Genomic DNA, 16,018 nt, shown 5'->3' on the forward strand with positions numbered 1-16,018 from the left:
CTGAGTGCTGTCTAAATAAATGAACAGAATTTTTGATGGACCATCTTGAATAGATTATATAACTTTTGAGATCACTGTTTTTCAAATGTCTGAAGTTAATATTCCTCCTAGACATAAATTACAAAATAAAATCAGCTATTCCTAGTTTGCTTTGCTCCTGAATGTGTCTCCATTCTACATGTTGTAAATCAAGTTTGATCTATATTAAAAACAATTTGATGTTTTAAAACTGATATTTTTATTGATGACAATATCTAAGCGCAAAATTGTAATATTCAGCAACCTATAATCTCATACAATTGTTACAAAAAGCTCAATCATCTCAATAACTGTCAGGTCTGAGCAATTGGCAAGATTGAACCCACATTTTAAAATAACATAAAAGATGTTGACTGAACAGACTCATCCATTTTTGTATCCTAAATAGTTTAATATTATCACATTGCTATGGCATAAACTATCATTTTCAGGACTAGGAGGATTCAATTTTAGGATTTTAAGTTCAGTGGAGTCACTGATTCTTACCAAAAGGAATATAGTCTATTTCCTCTTTCCTAAAAGAAGTCAGTCCAAACTCTAGTGGCATATCAAATAAAACTACAACAGCCACTTCTATTATGTTTCAGGTTGCTTGAGTAGGTTGATGCACCAGTGAAATATATATTTCAGGAGCTTAGAAGAGAGAAAAGGACAAAAGTACTAATTAAATTTAAATCCGTATATTTCTGGAATGATGACTACACAGGAGAATACGGTAATTCTAAATGTCAACCTCATTTTCACTGAACTTTAAAATTTTTTTAATAATGCTGTAATTTTTCACCTTCATATAGGGCTCAAGGTCCATTTTTAACAAAGGTCTCAAAAGAGCCCACATGCAAACTCAGGTATCATGTTTTTATGTTTAAAAAGTGCAATGTGAGCAGCCAGGTATGGGTCCCAGGTCTCATTTACATACCCTTGCTGCAGGAGTGGCACTGCAGAGAAACTCCCATAAATCATCTCCTGGCTGTACACAATTAATTTTACTTTCTATACCTGCCCGCCTCTATGTTTTTATGCTGTTTCTTTTTATATTTAATTGTTGAGGTTGCTCATGGTTTGAGGTGAAATACCCAAGCTTAATATTAAAATATTGCTGGATAATATTATAGTATAAGTTTTAATAACCCAATTCAAGGTCACCTTTTCCCACAAGTTTTAAGATTAACTGTCAAAAAAGTATCCAAAGAAAAATAACCTGTAACTTCCTAACCCTTTTATATATGAGAGGAAATTAAGTGGGTTTCCTGCATAATTTCTTGAAGGGAAAAACATTTCTACCATCACGGTGTATTTTCCCAGCGATCTTTTATCTTGTTTATTGTTACCTTGAAAATGATATCAGACTTCATGAGAGTTTCTTAGCTTATTTTCAATAAAACAAGGGAAAAAACCCCTTTTTTAATGATTTTCAGAATAGCTATTCTTCCAGACGGGAATCTGCGGATCCTAAATGCTTCTAAGTCAGATGAGGGAAAGTACGTTTGCCGAGGGGAAAATGTATTTGGTTCTGCTGAAATCATAGCTTCAGTATCTGTAAAAGGTAAGAAAATGTAGCTAAATATTTCATAAGCCTAATTTCATGGCCTTATCAGAAAGTGAATAGATATAATATGCATGTATATATGTATGTGTGCATGCTCCTGTTTATAAACTACATCGTAAAAATAGAACTAACACAGCCACAGGGTCCCTTTCCATGGTTTAGGGCACCATAAAGAAATGGAATTCTTGTTGGTAGAAATTTAAATATGTTTCTTTGAACACAATATGTAAGAGGTTGAAGACAGCTTTGGGAAGTTTTAGTCGGTGTCTCAAAATTTAAAAGTATGCTAACAGTATAAAAAATACTTTTTCTCTACCAAGATTAATTTTAGCAATAATCAGTAATATTCCCTTATTACCACTTCGACAGAGGATTTGGGGTAGAAAGGCAGAAGGAGGACATGGGTGTGGCATGTGGGAGTGAGTTCGGAGAAACTGACATACCAGAGCTGCCCTTTGACCTTTTCATCAATGGAATTTTTTACATAATGTCATTTGTTAACATTGCAAATATTGCCGCTTAAATGTTTACTTGTAAAGTGAACTGGATGTCAAGCCTAGAACCTTCGCAACCACATGTCACTGATCCATACTAAGAAAATCTTAATATCTTAGGTAGTGTCTTTGTTAGCAGAGGAATATTTTTCACAGTTGAACGCTATACTTAATTGATTTTTCCGTTTGCACATGTATTTTATACTGAGTCATGTTTGGGCCATAAAAAGGTAAAGTTGTTAATTTGTTTCTTTCTTTAGAAATAGAAAAGTGAAGTAGACAGCACTCCGATATTTTAGGGAACGGGCAAGCATCACTAGAAGGAACATGATTTAAACAATGTCTTCATTTATTGCAGACACTACAGGAATCAAACTCTGCTTCTACTTCCAGTCTGTGTCTCATTCCTTCTCTGTGCTAAACAATGAGGCAGTACTGGATCCAAGGACTTTCTTTTATAGCAACAAAAATGTTCTTGCACTTTCCAAAAAAAAAAAGTTGTTAAATGGACTATTTACTTTCTGGGAATATTCTAATTCTTACAAAGTTTAAACCACAGTATGATGTGATTGTCCTCTCTGATGAAGCCAGAGATTAGATTGCCACATGGAATATCTGACTTCTAAAATGTCAGCATTCATAGTGGCATCCCTTTCCTGGTATCGCACCCACTTTCCTCTAGGTGACTATTCAGAAAGATGTTGCACATTAAAGGATCTTAACCACCCCTGATTAAACACGGTGCTTCATCAGATTGTGCTATTGTCAACAATAGAGCTGGAATAGGAAAATTGGGCTAAATGTTAATCATTTGTTTCAGTCTTCTTTAGGTATCTACAATCAGGATTCCAGGAAATAAAGACAACTTCAAAATCCTATCTCCGTCACTCCCCTACTTTATACAAAATAGCAAGTTATATTGCAGTTATTTGATCACTGTCTTTTTGGAATAATTTCTTCTTTTTCAATAGCAGTCAACATACAATATTATATTAGTTTTAGGTGTACAACAGAGTCATTAAACATTTATATCTTACAAAGTTGATCACTATCTTAAGTAATCCTTAGATGTACAGCTCATATTAGCCTTTATTGGTTCAAAATTGCCCTAAACCCTATAAAAATGTACCTATTTCTTAAAATTTAACTGTATCTCACTTAGCATAATACTCTCCATGCCCATTAATAAGACAGTCAGAGAAAGACAAGTACCATATTATTTCACTTATATGTGGAATCTAATGAACAAAGTAAACTAGCAAGCAGAGTGGAGACAGACTCATGGACACAGAAAACAGCCTGACAGGTGTCAGAGGGGAGGGGGTTAAGGGTTGGGTGAGAAGGGTGAAGGGATTAAGCAAAGAAAAAATAAAGATTCAGAAGGATCTGTATCTGGAACAACTTTATTGCACAGATTCCTTGTTAAGTTTTTCTCTATTATTTAAAATATAGAATGCAGGGAAATACTATGTGTTATATTAATTACTATATTTTTATTTCTATAGAACCTACAAAAATAGAACTTACTCCTAAAAGAACAGAGTTAACGGTGGGAGAAAGCATTGTTCTTAACTGTAAAGCAATTCATGATGCTAGTTTGGATGTCATTTTCTACTGGACACTGAAAGGACAGCCTATCGATTTCGAGAAAGAAGGTGGACATTTTGAAAGCATCAGGGCCGTAAGTTAATACACTTCTATTTTTTGAGTAATAACAATGTTAGAAATTTAAGTTCAAATGTAAAAACTTTCTTATCCATGTAATGCTAAGAAAACAGAGGGATAAAATCAATTTGATTTAAACACATTTTTCATTATTTTATATTAGGCCAAACTGAAAAGAATAATAATTTAAAAAGTCCCAGTAACAAATTGGTAATACTGTATTATGCAAGTCTGGTTTATTTGCCAATTTTATTTACTCGATTAATATTGTCAACATTTCCACATTACTTCTCAAAAATTATGTTGCTACATAAAGTGACTAGTGCTATTTAAAGCATTCTTATGACTATTTATGATACACTAAATTAATGAAATAACCTGGCTGTCCTACTCCTCAAAATATGGTAATTTTGGGAGATTTTTAAATTTCTCACAGGCTATAGAGCTCAACATGCAACCCATAGTCAGAAAGGCACATTGGCCTTAGATAAACATTCGTAAGCATACTCATTTCTTCCTCACCAAATATTTTATTTGTAATGTCTTCTTTTACTTTATGTATCTACATGGCAATCCACTAAATGGAATGGGAAATCTTTTTAACCAAATACTATAGAACCATCATAGTGTCTTTAGCCAATAGAGAAGTAAAAACACACCTCCTTCTCCTACTCCTATTTAAGAGATAAGAGTAATATGACAGAGAGAGAGAGAAAGATGAATGGAATTAGGGAGGCAGAGAAATATTGTGGCTGCTATATACCATCTATATTTGCTAAAGGGATGGATCCAAATGCAATTTATGCCTACAAATCCAATTTGAAATGTTGTCACATGCTTATTAACATCAGTTTACTTTGGGAAGCACTGGAAAACCATAGCTATAATGAGCCCAAACAGATAAAACTCAGTTTGGATTGCATTTTATTATAAATGTAATGTAATACAGTGAAAAGTCCTGGACCCAAAGTCAGGAATTTTCTGGATCAATTTCCAGTTCAATCTCTAATCAGCTGTGTAACCAAAAGCCAGTCAATAACTTGACCTATTTGGGCATTAATCTCATAAAGTGAAACAGTTGGACCAGATAATTTCTTTAATATATTTTATTGATTTTAGAGAGGAAGGGAGAAGTAGAGAGAGATAGAAACATCAATGATGGGAGAGAATCAATGGTGGCTGCCTCCTGCATGCCCCCTACTGGGGAATGAGCCTGCAACCCAGGCATGTGCCCTTGACCAGAATCGAACCTGGGACCCTTCAGTCTGCAGGCCTATGCTCCATCTACTGAGCCAAACTGGCTAGGGCTGGACCAGATAATTTCTAAGATCCTTTCTCACTCTAGAATTTGATAAATTTATATTATAAGAATGAAATATGAGTTCTCTTTATTACATTTGCCAGTGTAAACAAAATTAAACATTTTCTTCCAAATTATCCCTTTTATCCTGGTTTACTTTGCAATAAATGGGTAAGACTATATAAATCAGAAACAATTACCAACATCATTATTCATATCTCATTAAATAAATTAGTTTTAATTGTTAATGGTTATGTTAAATACAAAATATTTAGATCATATTAAATTAAACTCATTTTCTTCTAATTCGTGTTTCCTTTTTTCTTTTACCTTGAGTTGATAAGTCCTTCTAGATTGTGAACAAATGTTATGCCACCATTGTCACAAAGAGAACCAGAAAAAAAAATGTGATTCAAAAATATTACATTTGAAAGCAAAACATTTACCATCAAAGATATAGCTTCTCAGGATTATCAGTAAACCTTCATTTTAAGTGATCAGATACATAATGTAAAAATATATCTAAAATGAATGTTGATTTTTCTTTATATAAGTGGGTCCCCACTTTATTTTAAAATACCAATAAAGAAATCAATGGTCCTGATCAAATTATATGAATTCTTGTTTTTGTCTATTAGACATTACCACTTTGGTTTAATGTCATTCATTTGTATAGATAAATACCTTGTAATCCCTTCCATAAAGTTGGCAGTTAATAGTACCTGTTGTATTCCTCTTTACGTATATGCTGTTCTTGCCCTTGAGAAGTACAAAATTTACTTTTTACTCCCTGTTAACCCATACTGTTACAAGCCATGTTAAAATTAGGCTCTGGATTATGGACATTGATAGTAAACTACAGAATAAAAAATTAAAGCAAATTATCATATTGAGATGTGAGAAAAATATTTAGGTTTAGGTAATGTAGGACTTACCATTTTCAGTGTATTTAGACTAATTAGTAGAAATATGTATGTGCTATAAAAATTGGAAGCTTCAAAACTGCAAGGTGTAAAAGAAATTGCCTATCACTTTTTTCCCCAGTTTCCTCTAACACTGATTGGATTCTGGATGTCTCCATGTGTTTTAGGAGAAGAAATGAAAATGTTATATAGAAGGGGGATTTGGGAAGGCCTCTGGACTTGTGGATACCTTCTGTTTGAAAGGCCAATTGAAGACTCTAGGAATAAGAGGGGCAGGACAGGGCTCAGAAGAGAAGCAAATAGGGTGATGTGTGAGTTTCAAAGGAGAACCATTGATGAGACCTTAGTGGGGCTCCAGGCTGGCCCAGCAGAGTAAGAAAGCCAAACAGAATTCAGGGACTTAAGCAGGAAGAGTAGTGTGCCTTTGAGCCCTCTCTAGATTAACTGCCTTGAGACCTGATCTACCAGTGGGTGATTGCATGTGGGTTATTCAGAAGAGAAAGGAGGGTATAACTTTTAAGCACATTAACACTACAGAGTGGCAAATGAATCAACCAAATATCTACCTTCCCCCAAAAAAGATACCAATGCTGTTCATTTTCTGTTTAGTTAACTACTGCATTATTTCAGAGGTTTTCATATAATTAAATGCTGCATAAAATTCTGTTAAAACTTTTTACTATAAAATACTTTATGTCTTTGCTGTTTACTCAAAATTGGATGTTCAGTTGAGCACAGTTTGAAACTGCCTTAGCTGACATCTGAGACTGTTATTGGCAGACCCTTCCTTAGTTTCTGGGGGTGTCATCTGAGTGATCTGTGGACTACAGTGACTTCAGGATCACAGCTGGATAGAAACACCATGCTGATTAGACACCTCCATTTGTACTCTAATTGGCAGATGGTCTCAAAAAGCAAAATTTGAAAACTCCTCTTCACTTTTTGTCAATGCAGCAAAATCCAGTAATGCCTCTGAAGTTATCCTATATAATAAAAGACTAATATGCAAATTGTCCCCTCGACCGAGAGTTCGACCGGGAGTTTGACCAGGAGTTTGACTGGGAATTTGACCATGGGACAGGGTAGCCGGCCAACTCACCCTGGCCAGCTCCGCCCCTGATCGGCACCCTCCACCCAGATCGGGGATGGGGTTGGCCAACCTCCCACGTCCCCTCACACCCCAGCCAGCCTAGCCCGATCAGGACCAATCAGGGTGGGCTGGGCAGACCCCACCCGTGCACGAATTGGTGCACCAGTCCTCTAGTCACATATAAAAAGACAGGCTTAGCCATCTAAGTCACACAGGCCTTACTTTGTTTATTTAAATATCATCCACTAAAACAAACCTTCTGGTTATGGTACTTACTATGGTAGGGATACCAAGCTGTTTTATTTATTTAGAAGCTCCATTTTTGATAGATATTTTATCTTTATAATATACTTACATAGCATTATGGGTGATATGAAAGTTACTAGTGTCTATGAAATGTTTTTAAGCTTGATCATGAAGTCAATCAGATTTACTTCAGTGATATTTATTAAACCAAATTCTCCCCTAACTCAGTCATTTTCAATAGTGAATTACTTTTTGTACTTGTTAGTCCTTCTAATATGTATAGCAAACTTCTAATAAATATTTTCAAGCAAAATAACACTCCAAGTATCTTGAGTTTCAGTTCAGAATTTCCATTAAGCTTATTCAGTATTATTCTGACTTTCTACCAGCTATCTTGCAAGTGTACATTGAAGAATAAGCAGTGGATCTTGACTCCAGAACTACTTCCTTGTCCCAATATGACAGACTTATTTAAGACCACACATTTTTATAAATTACGTATGCACCACACCATTTAGAATAAATACATGAATAAGTAAATAAATGCATAATGTCAAGTCCACTCTTTAAATTATAACATTGTAGCATTCCACTTTTATCAAATGTTCAAGTCAAGTTACTAAAATGAGTATCTAAATTATTTTCATAGCTTTTTAAAATTACTCATCTTTTCTCAATATTGCAATTTTATCCACAGTGTTTGCTTTATTTCTTAAGAAGCCTCTATTCAAATCTTGATATTTTTCTTAAAATACTTCTATCTCCCTCTTATATTCTTGTACTCTTCTCCATTTTATTATTCATATTGATTTGTGGATCCATTCAAATGAATTAAATTAGGAAGAATAATGGTTATGTCAGTTTTAACTGGGGACACCATAGGCCATTGTAGCAGATTCCACCGTGTGTTACCCATAATCCCCTTTTAAAACTAAGGCACCCCTTCCCCCATCCAAACCACTAAGACAGGTCTCAGCAGAGTCCCTCTCTAGGTTCTCAGCCAGTGAGAGTTGTCTCTCAATATCTTTTATCAAACATAGAGCATATATAGAACTATTTAGGAAGGTGACATTTTAAATTTCCTACTTTCTCAATAAGTTTAACATTAAATTATATCATCTTGTGAACACCTTAGGTAAATATCTTTTCTCCATTGTAGAATTTGTAGGTTATTATTTTCATTGCTGGAAATATTTTCATATATTCATCAAAATCACTTGCACCTATAAAGTTTATACTATGATTATGTGGTTGCATTTACATTATATAACTTCTTTTCTGCTAATATTTATAAGAGACTATTACGAACAATCTCCTTTGCCAAAAATATGTTTCTGTTATATGTATTTTTAAAATCAACCCTACAAATCAGACTCTTCAACATTTAGTTAATCAATTCAGAATGAATTTGAAAGTTTCATTATTCAATTAAGACCTAGGCTAAAATAATATTAATAGAATTTTACATCATGAAGAGAACTTTTGCCCTTTGTCTCTCATATCTATTGTTTCATTTGATTTCCACAATAACATTGTAAGCCAGGCAAATTATATATAAATGAAGAAACTGAGTCCCAGGAAGGAAGATGGGTGAAGGGTCCCACTGTTGGGGTTCCGAGCAGCACAGACACAATGACCACACAGCCATTATTGAAGCTTCATTGAGCTTAAAATTTCACAGCCATGAATGATATTCCAAATCTGGTTTGATGTTTCAAAGCAAAGACAGATTAAAACTAGCTGTAACTCTTCACTATGCCATTTTGAAAATTGGAGACATAAAGAGATTGCTTCTTCTCTGCAGCCTCACCTCTTAGCTGGAAAGTGCAACTTATTTTTACCTTACTTCATTGATCATTATTAAAACACTAAAATTATATATTCTGTAACTTCAAGTCTACAAATTGTTGTTGTTTCTAATATATATTTTTATTGATTTCAGAGAGGGAGGGAGAGAGAGATAGAAACATTAATGATGAGAGAGAATCATTGATTGGCTGCCTCCTGCATGCCCCCCAGTGGGGATCCAGCCCACAACCCGGGCATGTGCCCTTGACCGGACTCAAACCTGGGACCCCTCAGTCCGCAAGCCAATGCTCTATCCACTGAGCCAAACCAGCTAGGGCAACACATTGTCTTTAAAAATGCTCCCATAAAAGTTACTGAGAATGAATTGAAAAACATCTCAAAATATCTACTACACTTGCCTCTTCAGATGTTCTGTGGGTGTGTTTTCCATTATTTAAAGCTCACTCTTCTGGCAGCTATAATGGTTTCATTTTATAGTGTTTGATTCTCTTGTTATCATCTTCCCATTTTAGTCTTTGGGGAAAATTTCTCTAAGTGGACATGAGGTGCAATGTTACATTGCTTTTACTGCTGAAGACAAAGCAAAGAATGTAGAGTACAGAGGGCTCAACCTTTCTTCTGAAGCAAACATTCTGTTTCCACATTTGAGACATTTAAAATTGTATCTTTTCTTACCGAGTATGTTACTTACAGCATTGTTGGTTCCATTTGAGTTTTTGGCCATGAAATTCAGTTTTCAAATTAAATAGCTGGTAGGTAGGGTTTCAGATTCTGTCCTTTTCCCCACCCAGTGCTTCCTTTATTCCTTTCCCTCCCTCTCCCAGAGCAAGTATCAAATTCTACCAAAAGTATTGCTTTCCCTTCTAGCCTTTACATTTTTAGAAATTAGGAATATGCTTATTTTTCTAAACTCAACACAGTATTTGGTCCACATTAAATATCAAATAAATATTTGTACAGTTGCTAAAGGAATAAGTGAAGGTAAGAGTATATGAACTAAAAACTAGCCATATAGAGTAGGCCACTTAGAAAAAAATGTTGACTATTATAACTAAATAGCTTTTTAAATCCAGAAATGATTCCAACACCTATTTGAATAATATAGAATGCCAGTGACCAGGAGTTTTATTCATTTTGCTTTACATAAATTTAAATATTTTTGATGTTGTGCTTAAAATAATTATTTTCTCTGGAAATATTAATAGGAGCTTTAATAAAAAATGTAAAATGGATTCTAGTTATCATGTTGAAGCAATGCTGATATGTTTTATTGGTTTCCTTTTATTTAAAAAGAATGCCCTATACATATATCTATGTATCCAGGGGATATAATTTAACCTGCAGAGTGATGAAATGCATAGTATAATAAGGCCCTTAATACTAGAATTTTTTTACCTTGTAGGAATAATATATAAAAGGAGATTTTTTTTTTTTAGTGTTTGAAAGAAAACCTTGGTGTATAAAAGGCTGTCCTTATTCTCTAATACCACATAAGGTTAGGATTTTTATAAGCAAACATGCTTCAGTTTTACATTTTGAAGTACTATTGATATGTAAGCATTGTGTTTTAGACTGACTCCTATGTTATTTCAGAAAGTGATTTTCAAAGAGCAAGGTTTTTGATAGGCTGTTATTTTCAAGAAACCTTTGAAATTCTACCTTTATTTTGCAATTTCTCTTCTGCATCTGTTTTATATTAAATTCTAAAGAGTGCCTAAGTGTTATGATGTCTTTCGCTTTTGCTTTTCAAAATCCTCTAGTTTCTTTCCTGTACTATTTTTATCACATTTTAATAGAAAAGTGACTCTAGGAGCCTGGAATTAATAACTCAGTAGGTAGCCTCTCAGATATATTTTCTCTCTTAGAAAAGGAGGCAGAGGGAATTTCATAAATAACTATTGGGCTATTATTATTCACTTTCTTTCTTCATCTGATACATGTTATAGAAGAGAAGTAGAAAAGCTCAATTTAGAGAATTTGGAAAACAAGACGCTGTTTTCTTTAATGAATAATTAATGTCTCCATAGAGTATTTATCAATCTAAGATAGAGGAATTCTGAATATGTCACATTGAGCACCTACCCATGAGGCAGCTGCCCAGGCCTGAGGGTTCTGTAGTAATCAACGCCACCCTCTGTGAAGGGTGTATGAATACAACTGAGGTAGAGTGCTGCCTTTGAGAAGCCTCGTCTCACAGAGGAACAGACTTAGAAACGGATATGTGGCAAGATCAGTGGAAGAAGTATGTTTAGGGAACTCAGTCCAAGTTATGCATCATCCAACCTGTGGGAGCAGTATGCTTCTAAACCAAATAATACTTCTTAAACCAAATAATGCCTGAGCCTATTCTTAAAGAAAAATAAATAAAAAGAGAGGATGCAGAAGGGAGAAAGACATTCTAAGTAGAGACTGGGCATGAGGAAAATATGAAAGATACTGAGGTTTTGTCTATTTGATTCCAATAACAAGTGATGATCTTATAGTGAAAGCAAACTCATCTATTTGTTATAGTAATTCTATTTTAAAGAAATCTTCTCATATCACCTATTAAAGTTAAGTAAATGACCATGATTATGCTTGGCTCCAATTATAGCAAGTTACATATTTCTAGCAAAAGTAAACCTGACAGATTTTTCAAAACGAAATCCAGGGATAAATTACATGTTGCTAAGCATAAGTATATGTGTTTTACATAAATTTACATGTTGCTTAAAGCTTTCTATTGGGTACATAAAAGAGAAATTTATATTACAATGTTAAGATTCAATATCCAGGGTCATTAAGATAATTCCCTGAGAAGCAGTGTGTGATTTTTTTTCAGAACACTGCTTATTATTCTAGAAGCAGTTCTAAGAATACAACCCATTTAAGGAAAATGGGCTAAAATAAAAATTTCTGTCTTCTTCCATATTTATTCCTTTATTACATTATATATTTTTAAGAATAAGAATCACACCTATTTTGCTAGCTATTGCTAGAACCCAGCACCATGCCTGGAAGATTTTTTGCTAAATAAAGTATTTGTTAAATTAATTATTATATAAAGAAGTAGGAATCTATACTATTACATATTGACACTTTCTCATTTCCTTGCCCAGGTGCTAAACTACCACATACACAAAAAAATGTAATATATTGATATCAGATAATTTTTTAACACATCACTTTCCAAAAAGTTAATGGTCACCTGTAATGTGTATAGTACTTTATCAGGGCAAAAAATATATGGTTGAGTAAAGCATGATCTCTCCTTTCTAGAACTCTTAATCTAGACAGACCTTTAAATAACTGTTTAATGTGATAAGTGTTATAGTATTGAGACATTATACTGTTGAGAGAAAATAACTCTGCAGGAAAAATTTCAATTATTAACCAAGTATGCCTTTGGCAGAAATAATGTTCTTAGACTTAATGTTCTTGGAATTAATGTTCAATTGAATTCAACTAAGTTAATTACTAAAGGTTATTAGTCAACTAGTATAAGGTAAGATAATTATGATAGTTGTTTAAATACCCTAAAAATCAAAACTATTTCTTATTATACACCTAGATATCTGTAAAATCAAAATAATTAACTATTTTGAAGCCAATTAGCTAAAATAACTTAGAATGCATTAATTGTGAAGATACAACGTTGTACTAAACAGTTTGAGGCTTTCATATCAATAAGCTTAACTGAAACTACAAAATACTATATTTTATCCCGTTTAACACTGATAGCCCCACAAATAAAGATAGCATATTGACAAAATTTGTTTTAAAGTACTTATGAAATATAGTAACAGTGTTTCCTAAAAGCATTTCTGAAACTTGCACTTCATGGCCATTGCCTGTCATTTAAGTAGTAAGAAATGCTGAGAGGCCATCGGCTTTTCCTGACGTAGGGACCTACACTTGCTTTGTTTGCCCATCACATCAGTGAGGATTCTGAACAGTAACGGTTCTCTGGTACTTAAAGTAACTTTAGCTAGTGTTAGAGATGCAGGCTTTTCAGTAAGAATGTTTCCATTTACCTTTAAGAATAATCAGGCAGAATATAAAGCATCATTTTTTAGCTAACGTTTTGGGGACTTTACATTGCCCTTTCCAACCACATTTAGTCTCATAACAAAGTTCTGACTGGAATAATCCATTGTTGTTTTATTTTTATATTTAAGATGTTGAGATATAAATATCTTGAGAGAGGAGGATGTTTCACATTTTAGAACCAATGAATACCCTTTCCTTTGCACATCTCTTTTTTCCTATGAATAACCAAAAGAAAGGAACTGAGGAGCAGTTTTTCTAACTACTATGTAGTGCTGACTGTTAAACATAGTCTGTATCAGTTTTTGCTATAAAACAAACCACCCCAAAACTTATTGCCTCAAACTATCGTTTGTTTAGTTTATAATTCCATGGGTTGGCAACTTAGGCTGAACTCCTCTGGAGTTTATCTGCTGGTCTCAGCAAGACTCACTCATGCATCTTTAGTCAGCTGCCAACCAACTTTGAGGCACTAATGGCTGGCTAGTGGCTGGGGCGACAGGGGCAAATGGGCCACGTGTTTCTCATCATCCATCAGGCTAGTCAGACTTGTTCACATGGATGTCTCAGGAGTCCAAGATCCAAGAGCAGAAGCATCATGATCCCTTGGCCAAGACTCGAACTTGCTTTATGTCACTTCTGTCAGATTCTATTGGTTAAAGCAAGTCATAAGGCCATACTAGATGCAAAGGGTAGAGAACCTTCCTCCTAGGAGGAACTGCAAAGTATTATGGCCAGTGTTGTAATCTACCACTATCTATTTCCTGTCCAATTTTTTTTTATATTTTTCTAACTTGCAACCTTCATTTCAGAATCCACAAATTTCTCAATCAGTCGTGGTTCTAATTGCTGTTTGAGTTAGCTTATAATGCAAAGCAAACTCCACAAAATGTATGACCCAATTCTATGAGCCAATAATTATAGCTGGACTCGGTTGTTTTTTCTACTGGCTTATGTTGGACTCATTAATGCATCTGAGGTTAATAGGAACTGTTTGGGAGGTGGCAGCTAGGATGCTGTCTCTGCCCTAAGTGGTCTCTCACCCAACAGCAGGCTCCTCTAGGCTATGTGCCACGTGGTTTTCACAGGGTTCCAAAATAGCAATCTCCAGTACATACCCAATTTTGAAAATATATATTTGTTCTATGTTTGCTAATGTCTAAATGATCAATGTAATCACTTATTATGGCACAGTGAGTGTGGGAAGGGCTTACCCAAAGGCGAATCCAGGAAGGCATAAAAAACTTTGGGACCATTACTTACTTAAACACCCCTACCACACAATTTAAACAATTATCAGTGTCAAATGATCCTTAACTTCAGTTATGGTATTATTTTTAAGACAAACTAAAGCTAGATTATGCATGTAGTGATATGTATGGGATAAAATGAGCATTGAGAAAAATAATCATTTGCATAACACTAAAATTCAACATGGGCTGTCAATAGCAACACAAATTATATGAACTGCATGGACTGAATTAACTAGTCACTATCTGAATTGACCCCTTTTAATTGAATTAGGTGAAGATAGTCAAAGCCCTTGATCTGATTATAGTCATATTTTTTTTTCATTCATAAAGTTTATGTTCTTTTTTTCCAAAGTCTTAAGATATTTTAATCACTTGTTAATAGATAATTGGGAACAGTTAGAAAAAAGATATTAACAAAGAAAGATTAAATTATTTACTTAAAAATGAATAAATTAATTGGTTTCCGAAAAATAACACATTCTGAAGACATATTATGATATTTTCTAGCTTATCTATTGATCTAACATAATCCATGTTAAATGTCTCTTCCAAAAATTGGTTCTAGTGATTTCTGTGCTTTAGTTATATTTTTATAGAAACAAGAGCAGATATGATATACTTATTAATAAATTGATGAAAAGAGATTCTGGATATATTAAAAACAAGCATGAAATATACTGAATATTCCATACTGAAATGAATTCATAGGTTCTTTTAGCCATGCAAGCTGATTAGTTTATAATATATGCAGTTGATGATAAAAACTTACCTTGGTTTTTCTCCATGGCAACCATGTTTTTGAGTTCTAAACCAAAGTCAGCTTTTCATTTGTTCACCATTATGTAGGTAGATTTTTGTTCTATTTATATAAATAATACAAGCTTATTGTAGATCATTTGAACATACTAAAACTGGAAAAAGAATGAAAATCCCTTGGAGTCACACTACCTAAAAATAATCACCAGTAAGCTTTGTAATCATATTTTCATGCATCTCTTTAAGCACAATAGATACACATTATACAAGTTACAATATCATGCAGGCCGCACTTTCTGAAATGACTTTCCCCTACTTCTACCCTCCTATAACAACATTTACCACAACTTCTTAAGCTTGTTAATATCCAAATGTATGTCCTTCTATATTTTCTCAGTTCTGCTGTAAGCCTAGGCAGATTTATATATGTACAGGGAAATTTCTGTCATTATTTTTTAAAAACTGGAACATATTTTGCATCTCATTTCTCTCATTTAATAACCTTGAAATTGTTTTATATCTCTAATTCAGTATTTTCAATGGGTACATAATTAGTCCATGGTATGACTATACCTCTATTTAGCCATGTACCCATTGAGAAGATTAACTTGATTTCCTTTTCGGGGGGGGATTTATGAAAAAATGCTACAGAAAACATTTCTAAATATCTGCACCCTTGTGTATCAACGATTTTATTTCTATGGGATAAATTCCCGGGAATAGATTGCTGGGTAAAAGAAAAAAAAACTATTTGCAATTTAAATAGATACTGCCAGATTTTCTTCCAGAAGATGATACAACATCAAAGTATTTTACTGGGTGACCTCATTATATAGTAAAAGATTAATAGATTGGGTGGGGAGGAGAT

General features: G+C 33.9%; 1 protein-coding gene across 3 annotated transcripts in view; it reads left to right on the plus strand.

Annotated features, from left to right (window-relative positions):
• Nucleotides 1-16,018, plus strand: part of CNTN5 (contactin 5) — a gene marked incomplete at both ends in the record, with an annotated part of 647,340 nt that overhangs the window by 515,248 nt on the left and 116,074 nt on the right. For all 3 annotated transcript variants that reach the window (XM_079788975.1, XM_079788976.1, XM_079788977.1), the window contains 2 exons: nucleotides 1,458-1,585; nucleotides 3,588-3,763. In XM_079788975.1, the coding sequence (XP_079645101.1) occupies nucleotides 1,458-1,585; nucleotides 3,588-3,763 (304 nt within the window). The remainder of the gene's footprint in view (nucleotides 1-1,457; nucleotides 1,586-3,587; nucleotides 3,764-16,018) is intronic.

The sequence above is a fragment of the Cnephaeus nilssonii genome (genome assembly GCF_951640355.1).
Source record: "Cnephaeus nilssonii genome assembly, chromosome: 13".
NCBI classification, from domain to species: domain Eukaryota; kingdom Metazoa; phylum Chordata; class Mammalia; order Chiroptera; family Vespertilionidae; genus Cnephaeus; species Cnephaeus nilssonii.